A 15,658-nucleotide genomic window follows, 5' to 3' on the forward strand; every position below is an offset into this window, starting at 1 on the left:
AAGTAACACCTTTCCATAGCATAGCCCTTCAGCTTTCAAAGTGCAGCACAAAATGCTACAACTTTGTTCAGCAAAACATGGAACAGGAAGGACGCTATCGTATTCATTATTTTTTTATTGCATCTACCTGCCGGTTCCCATTCCAGCTTATTGACAGCGAGAGTGGAAAAATTATATTTTTGACTTGGAGAGAGTCTTAAATATTGATGAGCTCTAAAGGGAAAGCGATCAGCGCGCCAGTAGGCAGCTGCGGTCTGAGGGGAGGCATTAAATTGGGACCCGATCCGGCTTCGCCCGGGCCGGCTGTGCCCACCGGTCTGCATTGGCCGCTTTTCAGCCCGGAATCCAAGAAACACATCATTAAACTGTAATGAATGCCAGCACTCCCAGAGAAAGGCCTGATGAATGTGCTGCGGGCCCTCACGTGGGTCGATTTTTCCAAAGGCTCCCTGCACAACACGTGGAAGCAGTGCAGGAGAGACAGTGTGGCCCTCTGGAAAATTCTGGACCTGCCTGTGCATAAATTTGCATCAGGCGAGCTCCATCTGGGGCTTACTGATACCAAATGTGGTGTGTATTATAAGTGGAGTGTATTATAAGCATTCCTCTGAGGCCTGGCCATGTATGTGTATCTATTTATGTGTGTATGAATATTTATATTTGTTTTTGTGTTTTGTATGGATGCTTTATGTATGTGTCTTTGTATGTGTGTTTTGTGGATGCATATTTAGTCATATTTAATCTGTGCATGTGTGCGCGCGTGAATGTGTGGATCTATAGATCGATGGATAGTCGTGCATGTATTGAGTATGTCTACACCGGAATTTATGTCGTAGAAATGTGTCACCAGTTCAGTTTTTGAAGACTGCGTGGCTTTGAGTTTTTCACGCGGAGATTGAATTTCTCGCTAGCATATTCATAGAAATGCATATTAAATCCACAACAAGGTTATGGAAGCAGACGTGTCCGCGCACGCAGACAAAGATGTTTAACAGACATTCACATAGCATTTGGTGAGGGTTTCTCCAGCACAACAGGAAGAAAAGAGGGTAACTGTCTTTGAACTGTTTGAAGGGCATGGCTTTACACAGGGGCTGTGTGACTATAGGCGGGTTATGTAATTGGAGAGGTCCTAGCAGAGTGAGGCAGCCGGCTTCCTGAAACAGCCACTGCTCTGAGACATCCCTCCCATCCCCCCCCCCACATCCTCATTCTCAGACCCACTGCTTTGGGAGTCTTCTGTTGCAGCTGTTAGTGTGTTGAGACATCATCCTAAATGTCTGCGGGTAGGTTTGCTGGATACTGTGTGTGTGTGTGTGTGTGTGTGTGTAGGTGAGTGGCTGAAAAAACGGGGAACCCTGTTTTAGCTGATTTCATGTAATGAATTCTCATTGTCTCTTGTCACTTTAGTTGTCTCAACAAAAGTGCAGATTTTTCACGTCAGCAGGATGCTGAATTCAGAGCCAAGGAGTAGAGCATTTTCTGTGTGTGTTTTTAATGGCTGGGCTAAATGAAAATGAGGAGCCTGATAAAAGCTGAAATCCACACCCTGCATCCTTAAACGGGAGATTTCTCTGCTAGTCCCTCTTCCATTCCGCTCCATTATTTTCTCCACTTACAGCTGTGTTGCGCTCAGATTTCATTCATGATGATGGTTGTATTAGCTGTGATTGATGGCTGTATTAGCTGTGACAGTTTCCCCCCTAATGTTTTACCAGGGCTGTGAGTGCTGTTGTCGTACTAATTAGCCCCTGTGCTTTAAGCAGTATCACGGCGCGATGCACAGACCAGAGCAGTGCAGGGGTGTGTCAGAGCATTCAGCCGTACGGAATGTGCAGTGCTACCTGCTTTGGTGGAAAATCGGCATGAAGCATGCTTGGAGATGTGGGCAGGAAAATCAGAGAACAGACACATGTGCGCTGCCCTTGTGTATGTGGGGGGTCTCTTCGCGTTTCAGTGAGGTTTGAAGGAGGCAAACCAGCGGTTGTAATCACTCCCGGTGACCACCTTCTCTACCAACACCTGCCAGCCTACCAGCTCCGGCCTGCGGCATGGTGCAGCCCAGGCTGGGAGCCCCTCTCTCCTGGCATGGGCGGGAACGCCCCACCCCCCCCCCACCTCCCCCTCCCCTCCCACCTCCCAGCATCAGGTGCGGGGCGGAGCGCTCCTTGAGCAAATCGCTGCGGAGGACATCAGAATTCGCACTCTCGCACGTCCTCCTCCCACCATGGCACCGCTGTTGCTACAGTAACCTGCACCGAGGCAGCACGAGGCACATCTCGTTTTCAAATCCCACACGGTTAAGTGTTAAGTGATGGATGAAAATAGCCCTTCCAGTGGGATGCTGGTGGGGCGGTGGGAAATGGATGACCTTTTTTTATTCACTATGGCTAGTGAACTCTGTTTCTTAAAGTACTGATGGCTCACATACGCATGCTGAATGTACATCAGTACATGTTAACCTTTGCATAGTACCATTTTTAGTGAAGGGACATTAGTTTTTTGTACAGGGAATAGGCTGGGATATTAGCTGAGCAGCTGGTACCAGAAAGTAATGTTAAATGGAGGCTATATATTTTTTTTATCCTTGTGTTGGGGGGGAATCGGGTTGGATATGAATGGTCTTTGACTATATACCATATTGTTCATCAGGTAAATGACTGTGCTGGACAGCAGTTTGTTGCTTTTTAATACATAACTCTACATAGACACTGTAAAGTGAGGTCAAGGTATGCATGGTGTTGTGATTTCCCCAGAAAAAAACCTTAGCTCATAGTGTGGGGGAACACCCCCGGATGGTTTGGGGGCTCCCGCAGCACGACGCTCTCTGGAGGTTGTGTGGGCTGCGGCTGAAGGCACTGCGGATCTGAAACCTTCAGAACGTACGTATGCATCACGCCGGTGTGCCCTTTGTTGCTTGATATCCACAGGTATCACTCCAGACATGCCTCTTGGAACATCGACGATGATACACAAGAATTATTCTGCTAGCAATCACTTGAGTGTCATCGTTTACTGTAAAACCTGTATGTCAAAGGTTTCTGCAAAACGTGCCAGACAGGTTCCCCCCTCAGTCTAACCTGTGTGTGACTTTTTTTTTTGCACTACAGTAAGTGCGCTGTTACAAATCCATCAAGGTCTCCTGGGAGACTCTGTTGACACCGGCTCTGAGCGCAGGCCGGAGCTTGCAGTACAGAGACGTGATTGGCGTCACCCTGTTAAGGTCCCAACCAGAAGCTCGTCTGGTGTCTGTGAGCGGTTAAGATGCTGTTGTTGAGAGCTACGCCCGTCCTCCCATCCCATTGACGTCTGCTCCCCTGCGGTGCGACTTGTATTGTGAACTGTGTTTTGCCCTGGCCTCACTTCACTCTTCTTCACAAGTGTAGTGTGAAACTGTGAGACTATGTTATCATACCATTGGCACTTCTGAGGTGAGGGTGGAAAAAGTGGAAGCTTTCCCCAGAAAAGTTTTTTCAGAATCCACAGGGCATTGTTAAAAGGAAAAAAATAACTGGCTCAGTAATTTCATAATCGTGCAGTGAGGTAGTTGTGAAATAAATCTCTACTGAAATAACACAAATAATGCGACTTGTTTCTCTTCTCTTTTCCTGGCAAGAAGAGCCTTGCTCCAATAGCCCCTATGGCTACATTTGTGAACAACAGCATGACAGCAGGGGGTTTGTAAGCTGGCAGGTATTTTTTTCAGAATATGGCTGTAGATAAGCTTCTATTGCAGGGTGACAGAGGTTAGCAGATGCACACTGTCGTCTCACTGCCTGTTCCCAGAGACACCACTTTGTAAGACTTGCGGGACATTGCCTTTCCATTTCAACTAACGCTTCCACACACAACGTTCACTGCTCCCAGAGATGTGCAGGGTCTCGCCTCTGTGGCGCTGAGAAGTTTGGTCGCTCATTTAGGGTAATGGGAGTTAATTAGGACAGACCAAGCTTGGTCCAGAGGTCGCAGACAGCCAGCACGGATGAGTGGGTGTGGGGGTGGCGGTTACCTCTGGAATGACAGACTGCACAGAGCAAGCCTGGGGATTTGAAACGTGATTCCACTACCACTACGGGTTTGTCATTGCTGTGGATTCCGGACGGAGTGTTCTGGAGTGTGTCTGCGTGTGTGTGTGTGTGTGTGTGTGTGTGTGTGTGTGTCTGCGTGTGTGTCTGCGTGTGTGTCTGCGTGTGTGTGTGCGTGTGTGTGTGTGTGTGCGCGCGTGTGTGCATGTGTGTGCGCGTGTGTGCGCGTGTGTGTGCGTGTGTGTGCGTGTGTGTGTGTGTGTGTGTGTGTGTGTGCGTGTGTGTGTGTGCACAGTCCTGTGTATGGCTCTGTATGTGCTTTATTTCCTCCCTGCAGGTGAAATTAATGTTGGATCCATGTCTCAGTGCTGTGTTTCGCCCCACATTTGGCATTATACAGGAGACTTTGTTGTTGTGGAAGTGCACAACGTCTGGCACTTTTTTTTTTTTTTTTCTTTTCCATCGAACCCTTGCAGGTGATTTCCCTGCTGAACGTTCTGCAGGTGGGGGTATGGGCAGGGCCTTCCTCCGCCGGAGAGGCCTGGTGTGAACTGTCTGCTGCAGAGAGGGAGGGTTTTTTTTCGCCCGCGGAGATGAGAGTACTGTGGGAATGCAGAGGAGAGCAAACAGATGGGAGAAAACAAACCAAAGGCAAGACGCGAGAGCGGAAGAGCCCCTGCAGTGAGGAAGAGGAGGTGCTTTCCCCGCACGCATGCCAGTCGGCTGCTCTGCGGTCACGGTGAAGTCTGTCTGAGTGCTCGGCTACCATTCGGTGTTCTCCCTTTTTTTTTTTTTTTTTTCTATACCTGCTATCTGCTATAGTTGAAAGACCCCAGCGGTTGTTATAGTAGTGCAGGTAAAAAAATATGAATGAGTGCATTTGAAACCACTACAACCCAAAAAGGATGCGGTACTGTAACCCGGGCCTTCGTCCTGTAATGGTCATCTTTTAAACAGCTCCCAGCATTCTGGTGCATGGTGTGCAGAGAGACTGGGGATAGCCTGTAATCGGGAGCCTGTGGGATTCTAGTGCTTCTGCACTGGTGCAGTCACGTAACGGTGACTCTCCCTGTTCAGAGCAGAGAAGTGGTGTGTGTGAGCAAACAGAAACAGGGATATGTGTGTGTGTGTGTGTGTGTATGAAATGGGGGGGGTGGGGGCTGCAGATGCCTGCCTCAACCGCAACAATTAACATGAGGGCTGAGCTGGCGTAATGAGAACAACGCCTCCCCTCCCCTTCTGCCACCCCAAAACCCTGGCACTCTGCTGCAAAAATTAGAAATGTGTTAGTGGAGCATCATGATAACTTAACAAAATGCAAAACGGCGCATTTATGAATGAGCGGGGTTGTGCACATTTTTGGGGTGACACTGCCCCCTTGTGGTAGTCCAGGGACATGCAAATACACATGCATATGGGCAGACCACCCACATAACACCATCTAATCTTTGTCAGATCAAAGAGCCAGAGAGAATTTGAGAGCCATGACGTGCTTGGGTTTGGGGATCACCTCCCATTCTGACATGGGGGAACCGTGCAGCAAGCAGACCGGACACCCTTACCGGTATCCATATCAGAGTGACATAGATGCGTCACCTTGCTCGGGGTACGACAGGAATGGTCCACTTGGAGTCAAACCTGCAGGCTTCTGGTCAGATGACCGCTGCATTACGCTGTTCCCCCCACTGCTGGCAGCTGTTCTACAGCTGAGCGGCCCACCCGGGAACACAGGCTTCGGTTCTGCTCGGCATCATGGGAAATTTCCATAGCTGCTCGCTCTCCCACTCTGAAGCCACCGCTTTCATGCGTAGGTCCAGATGTTTCATATCTTTAAAAAGCTGCGAAACATCTGTCTCCCCACCTGCTAGGAGAGGGAATAAAGCTGCCACTCAAGGTTTGACAAGGTAGGCATATGTCACTTCTGCTCGCTTGTCAGGATGTTTAAATGTGGTACAGAATGCTTGAAGTACAGCCACTGTGCCAACCTTAGACCATAGCTTGATTGTTTGAAATTGCATCGTTCAGCATTTTGACAGATGCCTGCCTCTCTCCCTCTTTGGACATTTATATTTGTACAGGTTTTTCTATATATTTTCACATTGATGTTGTACAGATCAGTTACAACTCGCTCTTTGACAGTTACGTGTTATGTTTGCTTGTGAAATGTTTTCTCCGTTGCAGTGCTTTGTCTAACCTGTTTGGGGATGCACACCTGAAATTGCTATGAAATTACATGTTTCATTGCCTCCATTAGTAGCTATTTCTGGTACAGAGAGGCCAGGCTGGTTTCTAAATCTGAAAACGCACTAAGTCTCAGGTTTCCAGCGGCATATGGCAACGCTGAATGGATGGCTGGCACTAATCTGTTGTTGAAATTACCTCTGCGTTCGGGAGCCCTGCAGAGCAGGCTGTGCAAAGCCCACCGTGCCAGAGCCCTTCCTGATCCTGCCTTCGGCATCCGTTCCATTGAGGGAAATTGTCTGATGGGTTGTGGCACGAGCCGTCTACAGCGCGGGTCTTCATCGCCACCCAGTGGAGGACGGGGGAAGCGCGGGGGAGATCGCAGGCAGCAGGCTGGCGCCTGAGTCGTAGCGCGAGGAGGGAGGGGGGGGGGGGTCTCCGAGGGGCTTTGTTAGTGCTGGTAGAGAGAGGACAGGGTGTATTTCTGTGCAGTGCTCGCAGCTCTGTTTGCATTATTGAACACAGCAAAGAGAGGTGCGGCACACAGTCTAGCGCAGGGCAGGCCTCCCTGCCCTGGTCTTCCGGGGGCACGAAGCACCTCCGATCCACAGAATGAATTTGTCAGGTGCATTAATGCGTGGTCGCAACCCTCTTTGCGCTGATAGACCAAGGTCAAGGCACCTTTTCAGACACGCGTCTCACCCCGTGGGTGACTCCACTTTCCACTGCTGGGTCAGGCTAGAAACTCATTACGAGATGAAGCTGAGTGTTGCGTGCACGGCCTGTTTAAATATGACGCCGAAAGCAGGACCCGGTTGTGCAGTTTGCAGCTGAAGGGCGTGGCTTCTTGCTGGGAGGGGGGGGTTAGACATGGCACCCTTCACCCCTCGCTTCTGTGTGCCATCTCCCTAGCCCTCGCTGCTGACGCCAGCGAAAGAGGATCCGTGGTGGCACTCCCCGCTGGAACGGAGGGGGCGAGGGAGAGAGGGCACAGTGCCACGCTGCAGGAGCCGGTTCCTTCCAGAACAGTCTCCCGCGCTGTATCCGCTGCATCAGAGGCTGGGTCAAGGACGGGGCAGCGGCGTAGCACAGAAGCAATAAAGCATTGCTGGTCCAACGCCTGACCACGACGCGATTGTTTGAAATTCTGAATAATCACCCATTGTTGTTCAGAAGCTTACTGGTTTAAAAACTGCTGCCACTTAGGAACTTCTTACTCATTGTAGCCCACACTGTTTGTTTACTTTGTTTACTATTATCAGCTGATTGTTACCAACATTTAGGTGAGGTTCATAATTATGAGATACAGGCACTCTTAAGAAATATAGTGAGATTCTTGGCTAAGATGAACTTTATATTGCGACTGACATTAGCCTCTTGCATTGGCAGGGTAAGAGTCATCATAGCCTTTTACTTCTGTGTGGTAGGTTTATGTCCCAGCAGAGTGCTTGTCAACAGCAAGTTTTAATGTCATCTCAAAAAGCAGACAGGACCACAGACACCCTGGCTGCTAAGGTTTCTGGGGTGTATGTGTAGATGGGCTGCACCAAGGTGGATTTTAACATCACTCTGTGCTGAGCTGCCATTTTGACACATAAAACCTTCTGCTTTCCCTGTGGGATAAGAATTGTCATCTGAATTGGGTTAGCTATAACGCTAACCCTAACCCAAAACCTAACCTCTATTACAGCGGCCGTGCTTTAACTGCAGTGTGGACACCATCTCTAAGCCCAGCACAGTTTGAAAGTATGAAGCAGACGGGTATTTTGGGATTGTTAATAAAATACAAAGTAAAAAAAAGTCAATGTAAGAGTGGCATGAGGTTGTCGGAACCTTAACTGATCCCACGGCCAGTAGAGTCTAAAGGACAGAGCAGTGTACTTTGTTTACCCATGCCAAAAACACCTGTTCACATACGTTTTGAAGGCCCTGCTTCACCTCTCAGCTTAAAGCAGCAATTTCACAGGGTAGAAGGGGATAAGGATTCAAATCCCAGATGAGGGCACCACCCCCACAGAACCATTCTGAAGTTCTGCATTCACATTACAAAGGCAAGGACTGCAGTGGTTCCGAATCATTTGGGGGCACGTGCATTTAAAAAACAAACAAACAAAAAAAAAACAAGCTGATGCATTCTTGTTCCAGCCTGGTAGCCTCAGAAGTCAGGTCAGAGGGTGTCTGTGAGCGTTACTAGCCCCTTAACAGAGCAGTCTGTATCACACCGTGTTTAAACCAGGCCATTCTGTGGTGGTGAGCTCACAGGCTCCCCAGTATGTCACAATATGTCACTGCACACTGGGAGTTGTCACTGTGAGATCACTCCATAAATCTCTTACTGAACTGCCTCTTCATGCCTCTGCCCGTAATGAGCTCAGCGTGCACACGGACACATATGTAACAACGTCACACATGTCGTGTCGTGCTCGGGACGGTGACGTGCGCACGCTGACGACGGTAGCCAGCTGCGTTTGCTCTCCCATGATTCCTCCCCCCCCCCCCCCCGTCCTATTGGAGATGTACCAGGGCCTTACTGTAGTAAAGCCTGTCTTTAATCACTCAGATGGGCTCGTCACTCTGCCACCCCGGAGATGCACGGCTTGCGTAAGCTCTGTCAACTGCCTGCGGGTGTAGAGCAGGCTTGCGCCAGAGCAGAGAGAGACAGCAGGAAATGGCTGGCTGGAGGGGTGACATTAGGGCTAGGGCTGCATACGGGCATGCTCCTCACAATATGGTACCTGTCATGATAAAAGGGTCATGACATGCGGCAGGTGTCACAGTATGATGGGAATGAGGATGCACATATTTCATTACACAGAACCAGTCGTGTATTCATGAGATTTCAGCACTGGCCAGCTTTTCGACTCCTTTTGTATGTGTGGCTAGAGCGGATATATTGTCTTGAAAATCGTCTCTTTTGACAAAAAAAAAAAAATACAAATTTTGAAATGCCTCCAATGTAGTGGAGCACAGCTGTGAGTGTTTGTAAGGGTCAAAGCGACAATAAAAGCTCACAGTGTTAAAGCTCACGGTTCTTAAAAAGAGAAAACCACAGACATTGTTAGCACCGTGTTTGTCTCTTGAATGCCATTGCTAGTTACATTCTGTCTTTTGTACACGGCTGTATGCTGAGGTCGATGCTGTGCCGCTGAACGTGGTGGTAACAGTTTGGCACTATAGTAACCTACCTGACGGTTTTGTGGACACTGGGTCTCCAAGACCAGGGAGAAAACAACAACCCTTTAAACCCTAGAGGTTCAAAACATATATGTCGAGGTAGTATGTTGTGTCATCAGAACTGGAAATGCCACATTGCTGCCTTATTGAAGGCTGAAACTTAAAATCACCAAACATGATGGTATAAATCAACATATAAACGTACAGATCTGAGAGTTTAACTGAACAAATATAGCCACTGCAGACTAAGCTGCTGTGTAGTAGGAAAAGGAAGGGGATTGCATCAATGAAATATTTGTCACCACTCTGAAGTTGGCGGAAGAGATCTTTTGTTTTAGTATGTAGCAATATGTTGCCCTTCCTCCCCCTCTATTCCACTGGTGTCCTTGTCCTCATTTTGCTACACTTTAAAAAGTAGCTGTTGTGTGTCTGCAAAAAAACATCTCGTGATTATATGAAACTTGCAGCACAACTCCTCCTCTATACGGCATGCATGTATTTGCATCATTTCTCTGTAATGGCAGTGAAAATGAATAAATCCATCCTCCTCTGTGACTAGTGTATGCAATAATGTGTATGATTATGGTGCTTCTGTGTTGTGTACATCTGTGTTGTGGTTTCCAAACAGGCAGCTTGGCTGCTGGGCTAAGATAAAAAAGACCAAGAACTGCAGCAAGTACTGAAGTTTTAATAAGGGAGAGAGGCTCTCCCCCTTTGGAGTTTACTTGCAGAAACCAGGCTAGACAAACTAGGTGAAGCAGAGTCAGTGAGTGAGGAGTAAGAAGGAGTTTATTGGCCCTATTGTGTTGTCTGGGTAAGCTGTCTAACTCTCATCAACAGCAGGTAAATCTTTGTCTTCATCATAAAACATTACTAGTGCAACACAAGGCAAGATTAGCAAGAAAATTGAAAATAGAAAGTGAGTAACCAGGATATATTCCACAGAACTATAGCGGTATTTACATTTCACAGCTATCACATCCACACTCATAATGAGACGATGGGGCATGAATCGTAATGACAGTTCACATTAGCTCACAGCTCCCACTGAAAGAGACCTGCTTTTCAGAATGATCAATGAAGACTATGAGACTGTTCCATAGGGTCTTGCTGTTGCCCTTTTTTTTCTCGCTACAGCATGTGCCTTTTCTGGATTGATCATGAGCTTGTGGAGTTGTAGTGGTGGATAGACAGAAATGGCTTTTTCCACCTGCCTCTGCCACAGTGCGTTTATTGATTTGACCCACAGACATCCTCGCTGAGGGCGTAACCCTCTCTGTTGATACAGACAATCCCGCCAGATATGGGTTACAACACTTGGGTGGATTTCAGTGCAATGAGATTTCCACGTGTGCCAACCCAAATTCAGCTAAAACATAGCTTTGACATGCAGCACATTTTGGCTTAAGGCAAAAAATTTGCACATTAGCATTTTTTCTGAGCCTGCTGAGCACTCATGTTACGGTACAGCGCTGAGTTTAAGGTCTAAAGTACATGTAACAGTTGTAAACAGAAATGCTGTTAAATTGCATATACCATGGCACTGAGTAACTTCACAATTAAACCCATTCGCAATGTGCGGTAGCTAATCCAGGTCTCGCATCCCCTCACAGGTTTAGCCTTCGGTCAACTCCACGAATAACTACCTGTTCCTCTCCATAGGTGTCCATCGGCAAGCTTTACTCCACTCAGAAGACCGTTGTAGAAGACCAAGGGGTGAAGAAGCCCCACTGAATCTCAGGAGTGGGAACCCGGATGGAAAGACAGGCAACGATGGGGGGCGTGCGATGGGGAAAAGGGGGTCATGCTTGCGTCTTTGATGCCCAGTTTGTTACCTCCAGTGTTTGTTCCCTTGCCAACCCTCTCCTCAGCACTAAGGCGACATATTCAGCTACTGTATGCAAGCCATACACACTGTGAGTACGTTGTACAGTCAACTTTGATTCCCTTGTTTTTTTTTTTTTTTTGCTTTACTTTTTAAAGTGTTTATGGTAAATATATATATTTTCATTTGGAATGGTGTAACAAATAAAGTACATGTTGAAATCACAGTCTTTGTTTTTCCCATTTATGAACACATTTTTCAAACATCTCACGGTCAAACATCTAAACAGTAAATAACATGTAGTGCATAATATGTGCATGCATACATCTCTACTGTGTATTTGTGTACATGCATGCATGTTATATCTAATGTATTTGTTTATATACATATGTACACATGAATATAGTTACTCCTGCTGCCCGTAAAGTATGGGGTGAAGGTGCCCCACAAGGCAACATGTATAAAAATAGCAAGAATGTTGATATTGGGTCAAAAACTGAGTGGTGACCTAGTGATAGAGATTAAAGGTTATAAAGTCCATGTTACATCAACTGCCCGGGGCAAGGAAAGCCTTTTCTGTAAGACTGATGCAATAAGGTTTTGTTCAGTGGTAATTCTGCTATATCACTTCTCAGCCCATGTCTGTGATCAGACAGTTTAGTAAATCCACACATTTCCAACAGAAATTTATACAGAATAGAAGTGTAGTGGAAAATGAGAAAAAGACTCAGCAGAATCGTGGCTGAGGTGGTTAATTCATAGTATATGCCATGTACAGTTTGATACAGCATGAACTATACGCCAGAATTAATGATGAATATGTGCAAAAAAACTGAGAAAAACCGCTACTTCCATCCATCACTGAATGTGTCTATCCAGCAAAATCTTCACATATCAAAAATGTTACCCAATTTGTGTGAAGTAGACTAACTCACTCATTTGCATTGTATTTATAACATTTTATCACAAGATTTTTGAAGCTACTTATTAATTCTATGGGGTTATGGCATAATTTATAATCTAATGCCTATGAAAAACTGTTAATTGTTAAAAACTCTTGAACTGTGAAGAAAAGCCACTGCCAGTACTTTAAGCATTAGCTACTTAAGCCATTTACTAGGCAGATAACCTGCATAATTCTAGCATACAACATACTCAATAGCTAGCCTCCAGGTAGCATTTCAACAAAACCACAGTAATTAGCTTATTAATAAAATAATGTGGCAAATGTAATGACTAATTGCTTAATAATATGGTTCCATCATATATATTTGTATGTGTGAGTTTCTGTGTCTCTGTGCTAATAGTGTGATTTTCACCTGTAGTTCAACTAACCAACCCTTCAAAGAGTGTAAACTTAAGTGTGAACTTAAAATAAAGCTGTTGTATTGCTTTCTTATGCACACATGAAGTGCTACCCTTTAACTTGGGGTGGCTACATCTGGTAATTGTGAATCTGACAGAGTTGAGGTCGAAGGTAATTTCCTTGCGAGTTCATCAAATTTTTATTTCCAGGATAAGGTCATCCACGTTATATGAAATGACTCAGCTCAGCAACTCCTCACCCAAGCTGAAAGGAGCAATTTCCAAGCTGAAGAATGCCACCCAGCTAACCCGTAAATCTGTGAGTCAAGGGGATGGTATTTAGACCACAATGAACCAGATGAACATGGAGTCTTATTGCATTAGCACTGCAATCACATCCATTTCTAACTGAGCCTGAAGAGATGTTACAATGGAAATCTCTGCGTTTATTGGATGATCCAACATTTTTTCTTTTGTGCAGCATTTCACAGAGAAGTTTTATACTAACACCTTTTTAGATAAAACGTCATACAACCCTTCATTTCAGTTTATTCATTGAAATCATTCCTTCCAATTGCTAATGTATCCTTAATTGAAAATGACAAATAAAGCAACAAAGCTAAATGTCAATGTGCATTTCCTATAGTTTTGTCATGTTACCTGTGATATTTTTTTTTTAACAGAGGCTTTCTTCAAATCACTTTAGCTGGACTCTCATTTCAAATGGTACAAATCCATATATGAGGATGTCAAACTTTTTTGTCATCCAGGTTGTAACACTTTAGCCGTATGATCATGTTTAATATCAAACCAATTTACAAATGAATTTGCAAACTGAGCCTAGCTAAAGCAGCCCTTGTGCACACTTTCCCCAGTGAATGTCCTCCCAGCATAGACATTGAGGATTGACATCCCCAAATACTGAAGCCTGAAGTGAAAACCTGCCATGAAAACCAAGCTTTTATTTACTGACTCGATGGTAAACACAGTCAAACAGGATCCATCCCTTGGACTTTGGTTACAGAAAGGCCAGGGATGATCTCAGATAAGGGGACAAGCACGTACTCGTCTACACAGTGACAGCAGCCTGACAGTCCTCTAGTGGCTGGTGGCATTGTAATGTTGTGTGCAAACCATGCATGGGGCATGACATTGTTGTCATTAGATCATGGAAATCATTCTGCACATACCAAGTTGTGTATTGTATCATTTGGGATTTTTACTTACAAGTCACAAAAGGTGTTTAGACCACCATAGCGGTGCTTACTATACACTCACAGGTGGCTTTTTTTTAATGTATGTCCTTTTAGGTACAAGGAAAACACTGTTTACCATTTACCAGAGAAACTGCCAAAAGGTACCTACAGTCCTAACACTGCAGTGACTTATGGCATATTAACAGGGAAGTGTTGAAGTGCAACAGCTCCAATGGGATAGTATGAGTTGCTGCCAAACCACTGTGCAATATTAACAGACTTAGAGATCCAGATGTTCTAATAATTGAGAGGAAACTGGTCATCTCAAAGAAGCAGTACATTTGTTTTACTCATTTTGATTCATTTACATTTTTCCATCTAGTTTAGGTACATTTTTCTATCCATTTTAGCGAGTCTTTTCAGAACATTCTACAATCATTTTTCAAATCCCCAAGTAACTGAGAGCACAAGACCCACACTGCACAAGGGTACCACATATGGCAACAGAATCAGAACACACGTCACAGCCTGACCAAATTCTCTATCATTTCAACTGATAATTAATAGGAAAAGATACAGATACACATGTAACTCCATGCACCTTTTTAAAGTCAAAGTAACATGGAAGTTAATATCGCATAAGTCAAGATTTGTAATTGCACTGCATGTTGTTTCATTATTATATAAATTACTAATGCGACAGAACTCTATTTTGTGGAGATAAGCCTATTTCAGTTCAAGTTCTCTCTTCAGTTTCTGAGCAATCTGAGCAGGATTTTTAAATTTTAAATTGAATTTACTAATACTGAACTTGATACAAATTCAAATTATTTTTTTAAGACTGTCTGAAGAAAACCAATTTTCCATGGAAATGTCTGCTTGCACAACATTAAATGAACTAAAAGGAGCACATATCTAATTTTAATGCTAAAATTGACCTTTTTACGTCGCATTTGTTCAATTAAATGTGACTTGGTCCATTTATCCATTTTCAAATGTTGAAAAAAAAAAGATATTTCATGATTGCTGTTTATACTAATAAATGCGCACTGGGACATTTCTTTGACACTGTGATGCTGTTAAGTATCATCGAATGCGGCGGTCTCATAGGTCGACATGCAGTGATACTTCAAGGTGTAATTCTTTCCATCGTTGTTGTCCCAGAACTCACCCTGGTCAGTCTTGGAATACACTGCGAAGTGCACCGAGGAGCTGGGGTCCAAAAACGGAGGCGTGTACATGGTGAACACGAAGTGCTTGCCAGTGGTAGCATTATCCTCGCCTGACACGGGTAACGCTTGCGCATCCATGAATGAAAGCCAGTCGTTGAACGTGTACCTCACCCCCACCTCATGCTTACAGCATCCCGAAGTGAGAGCTCTGATCACGCCTCGGACGTCAAATCGAGTGACAGTAACTTTTTCTAAAGCTACGTGACACCGTTGGACCCGAGTGTCAAAATCGTTTGTCTCCACTGGCATCTTGAATGTGGGAATCAAACAGTCCACGGCAAAGGTGGATTTGAATTTGTCAGCTATCTCTCCAAAGAGCTCGCGTTCCGGCTGAGGAGGGAAGCTCTGTAACCTTGAAAATACTTTGGAAGGAATGTGAGGGTCTTCAGTAGCGTTAAAGTGCTTCACGCTAGCCAAGTTGAGTCCTAGCGCATCCGCAAACTTTACTCTCTTCCTGCAACTCTGCGAAATTTCTTCTAAGAGGTTAGCCTGCTCCGGGTACGCGGGCAGGGATTTCGCCCTCCGCCTGTCTTTTAACAGGATCTCCTGCTCCTCCAAGTCCTCGTAATCATCCTCTGTCTGATTGCCGTTTTCGGGTGGCGCAGGTGAGTCAGACTCTTGAGTGCTGTCGATATCCATGTAGTTTTCTACAAGCCAGTGAAGGTCTGACAAGGGAACGTTTTTCTCTTGGTGAGGTGAGCCCTCCTTGTGTAGTGACAT

General features: G+C 45.5%; 2 protein-coding genes across 2 annotated transcripts in view; one reads left to right on the forward strand and one right to left on the reverse strand.

Annotated features, from left to right (window-relative positions):
• LOC118772424 (LYR motif-containing protein 4) overlaps positions 1-11,147 on the forward strand; it is a 44,987-nt gene extending 33,840 nt beyond the window's left edge. The window contains exon 3 of the mRNA XM_036520731.1: positions 11,043-11,147. Within this exon, the coding sequence (XP_036376624.1) occupies positions 11,043-11,114 (72 nt within the window). The 3' untranslated portion in view covers positions 11,115-11,147. The remainder of the gene's footprint in view (positions 1-11,042) is intronic.
• Positions 11,148-14,736: 3,589 nt separating this feature from the next.
• Positions 14,737-15,658, reverse strand: ppp1r3g (protein phosphatase 1 regulatory subunit 3G). The gene has a single exon (XM_036520728.1). It carries the CDS (start codon positions 15,656-15,658, stop codon positions 14,786-14,788), a length of 873 nt encoding a protein of 290 aa, XP_036376621.1. The 3' UTR covers positions 14,737-14,785.

Source organism: Megalops cyprinoides, chromosome 2 (assembly GCF_013368585.1).
Source record: "Megalops cyprinoides isolate fMegCyp1 chromosome 2, fMegCyp1.pri, whole genome shotgun sequence".
Taxonomy (NCBI): Eukaryota; Metazoa; Chordata; class Actinopteri; order Elopiformes; family Megalopidae; genus Megalops; species Megalops cyprinoides.

Bases quoted from the DNA above. Each gene is read 5' to 3' on its own strand.
- ppp1r3g (XM_036520728.1), bottom strand. From the start codon at position 15,658: ATGTCACTACACAAGGAGGGCTCACCTCACCAAGAGAAAAACGTTCCC.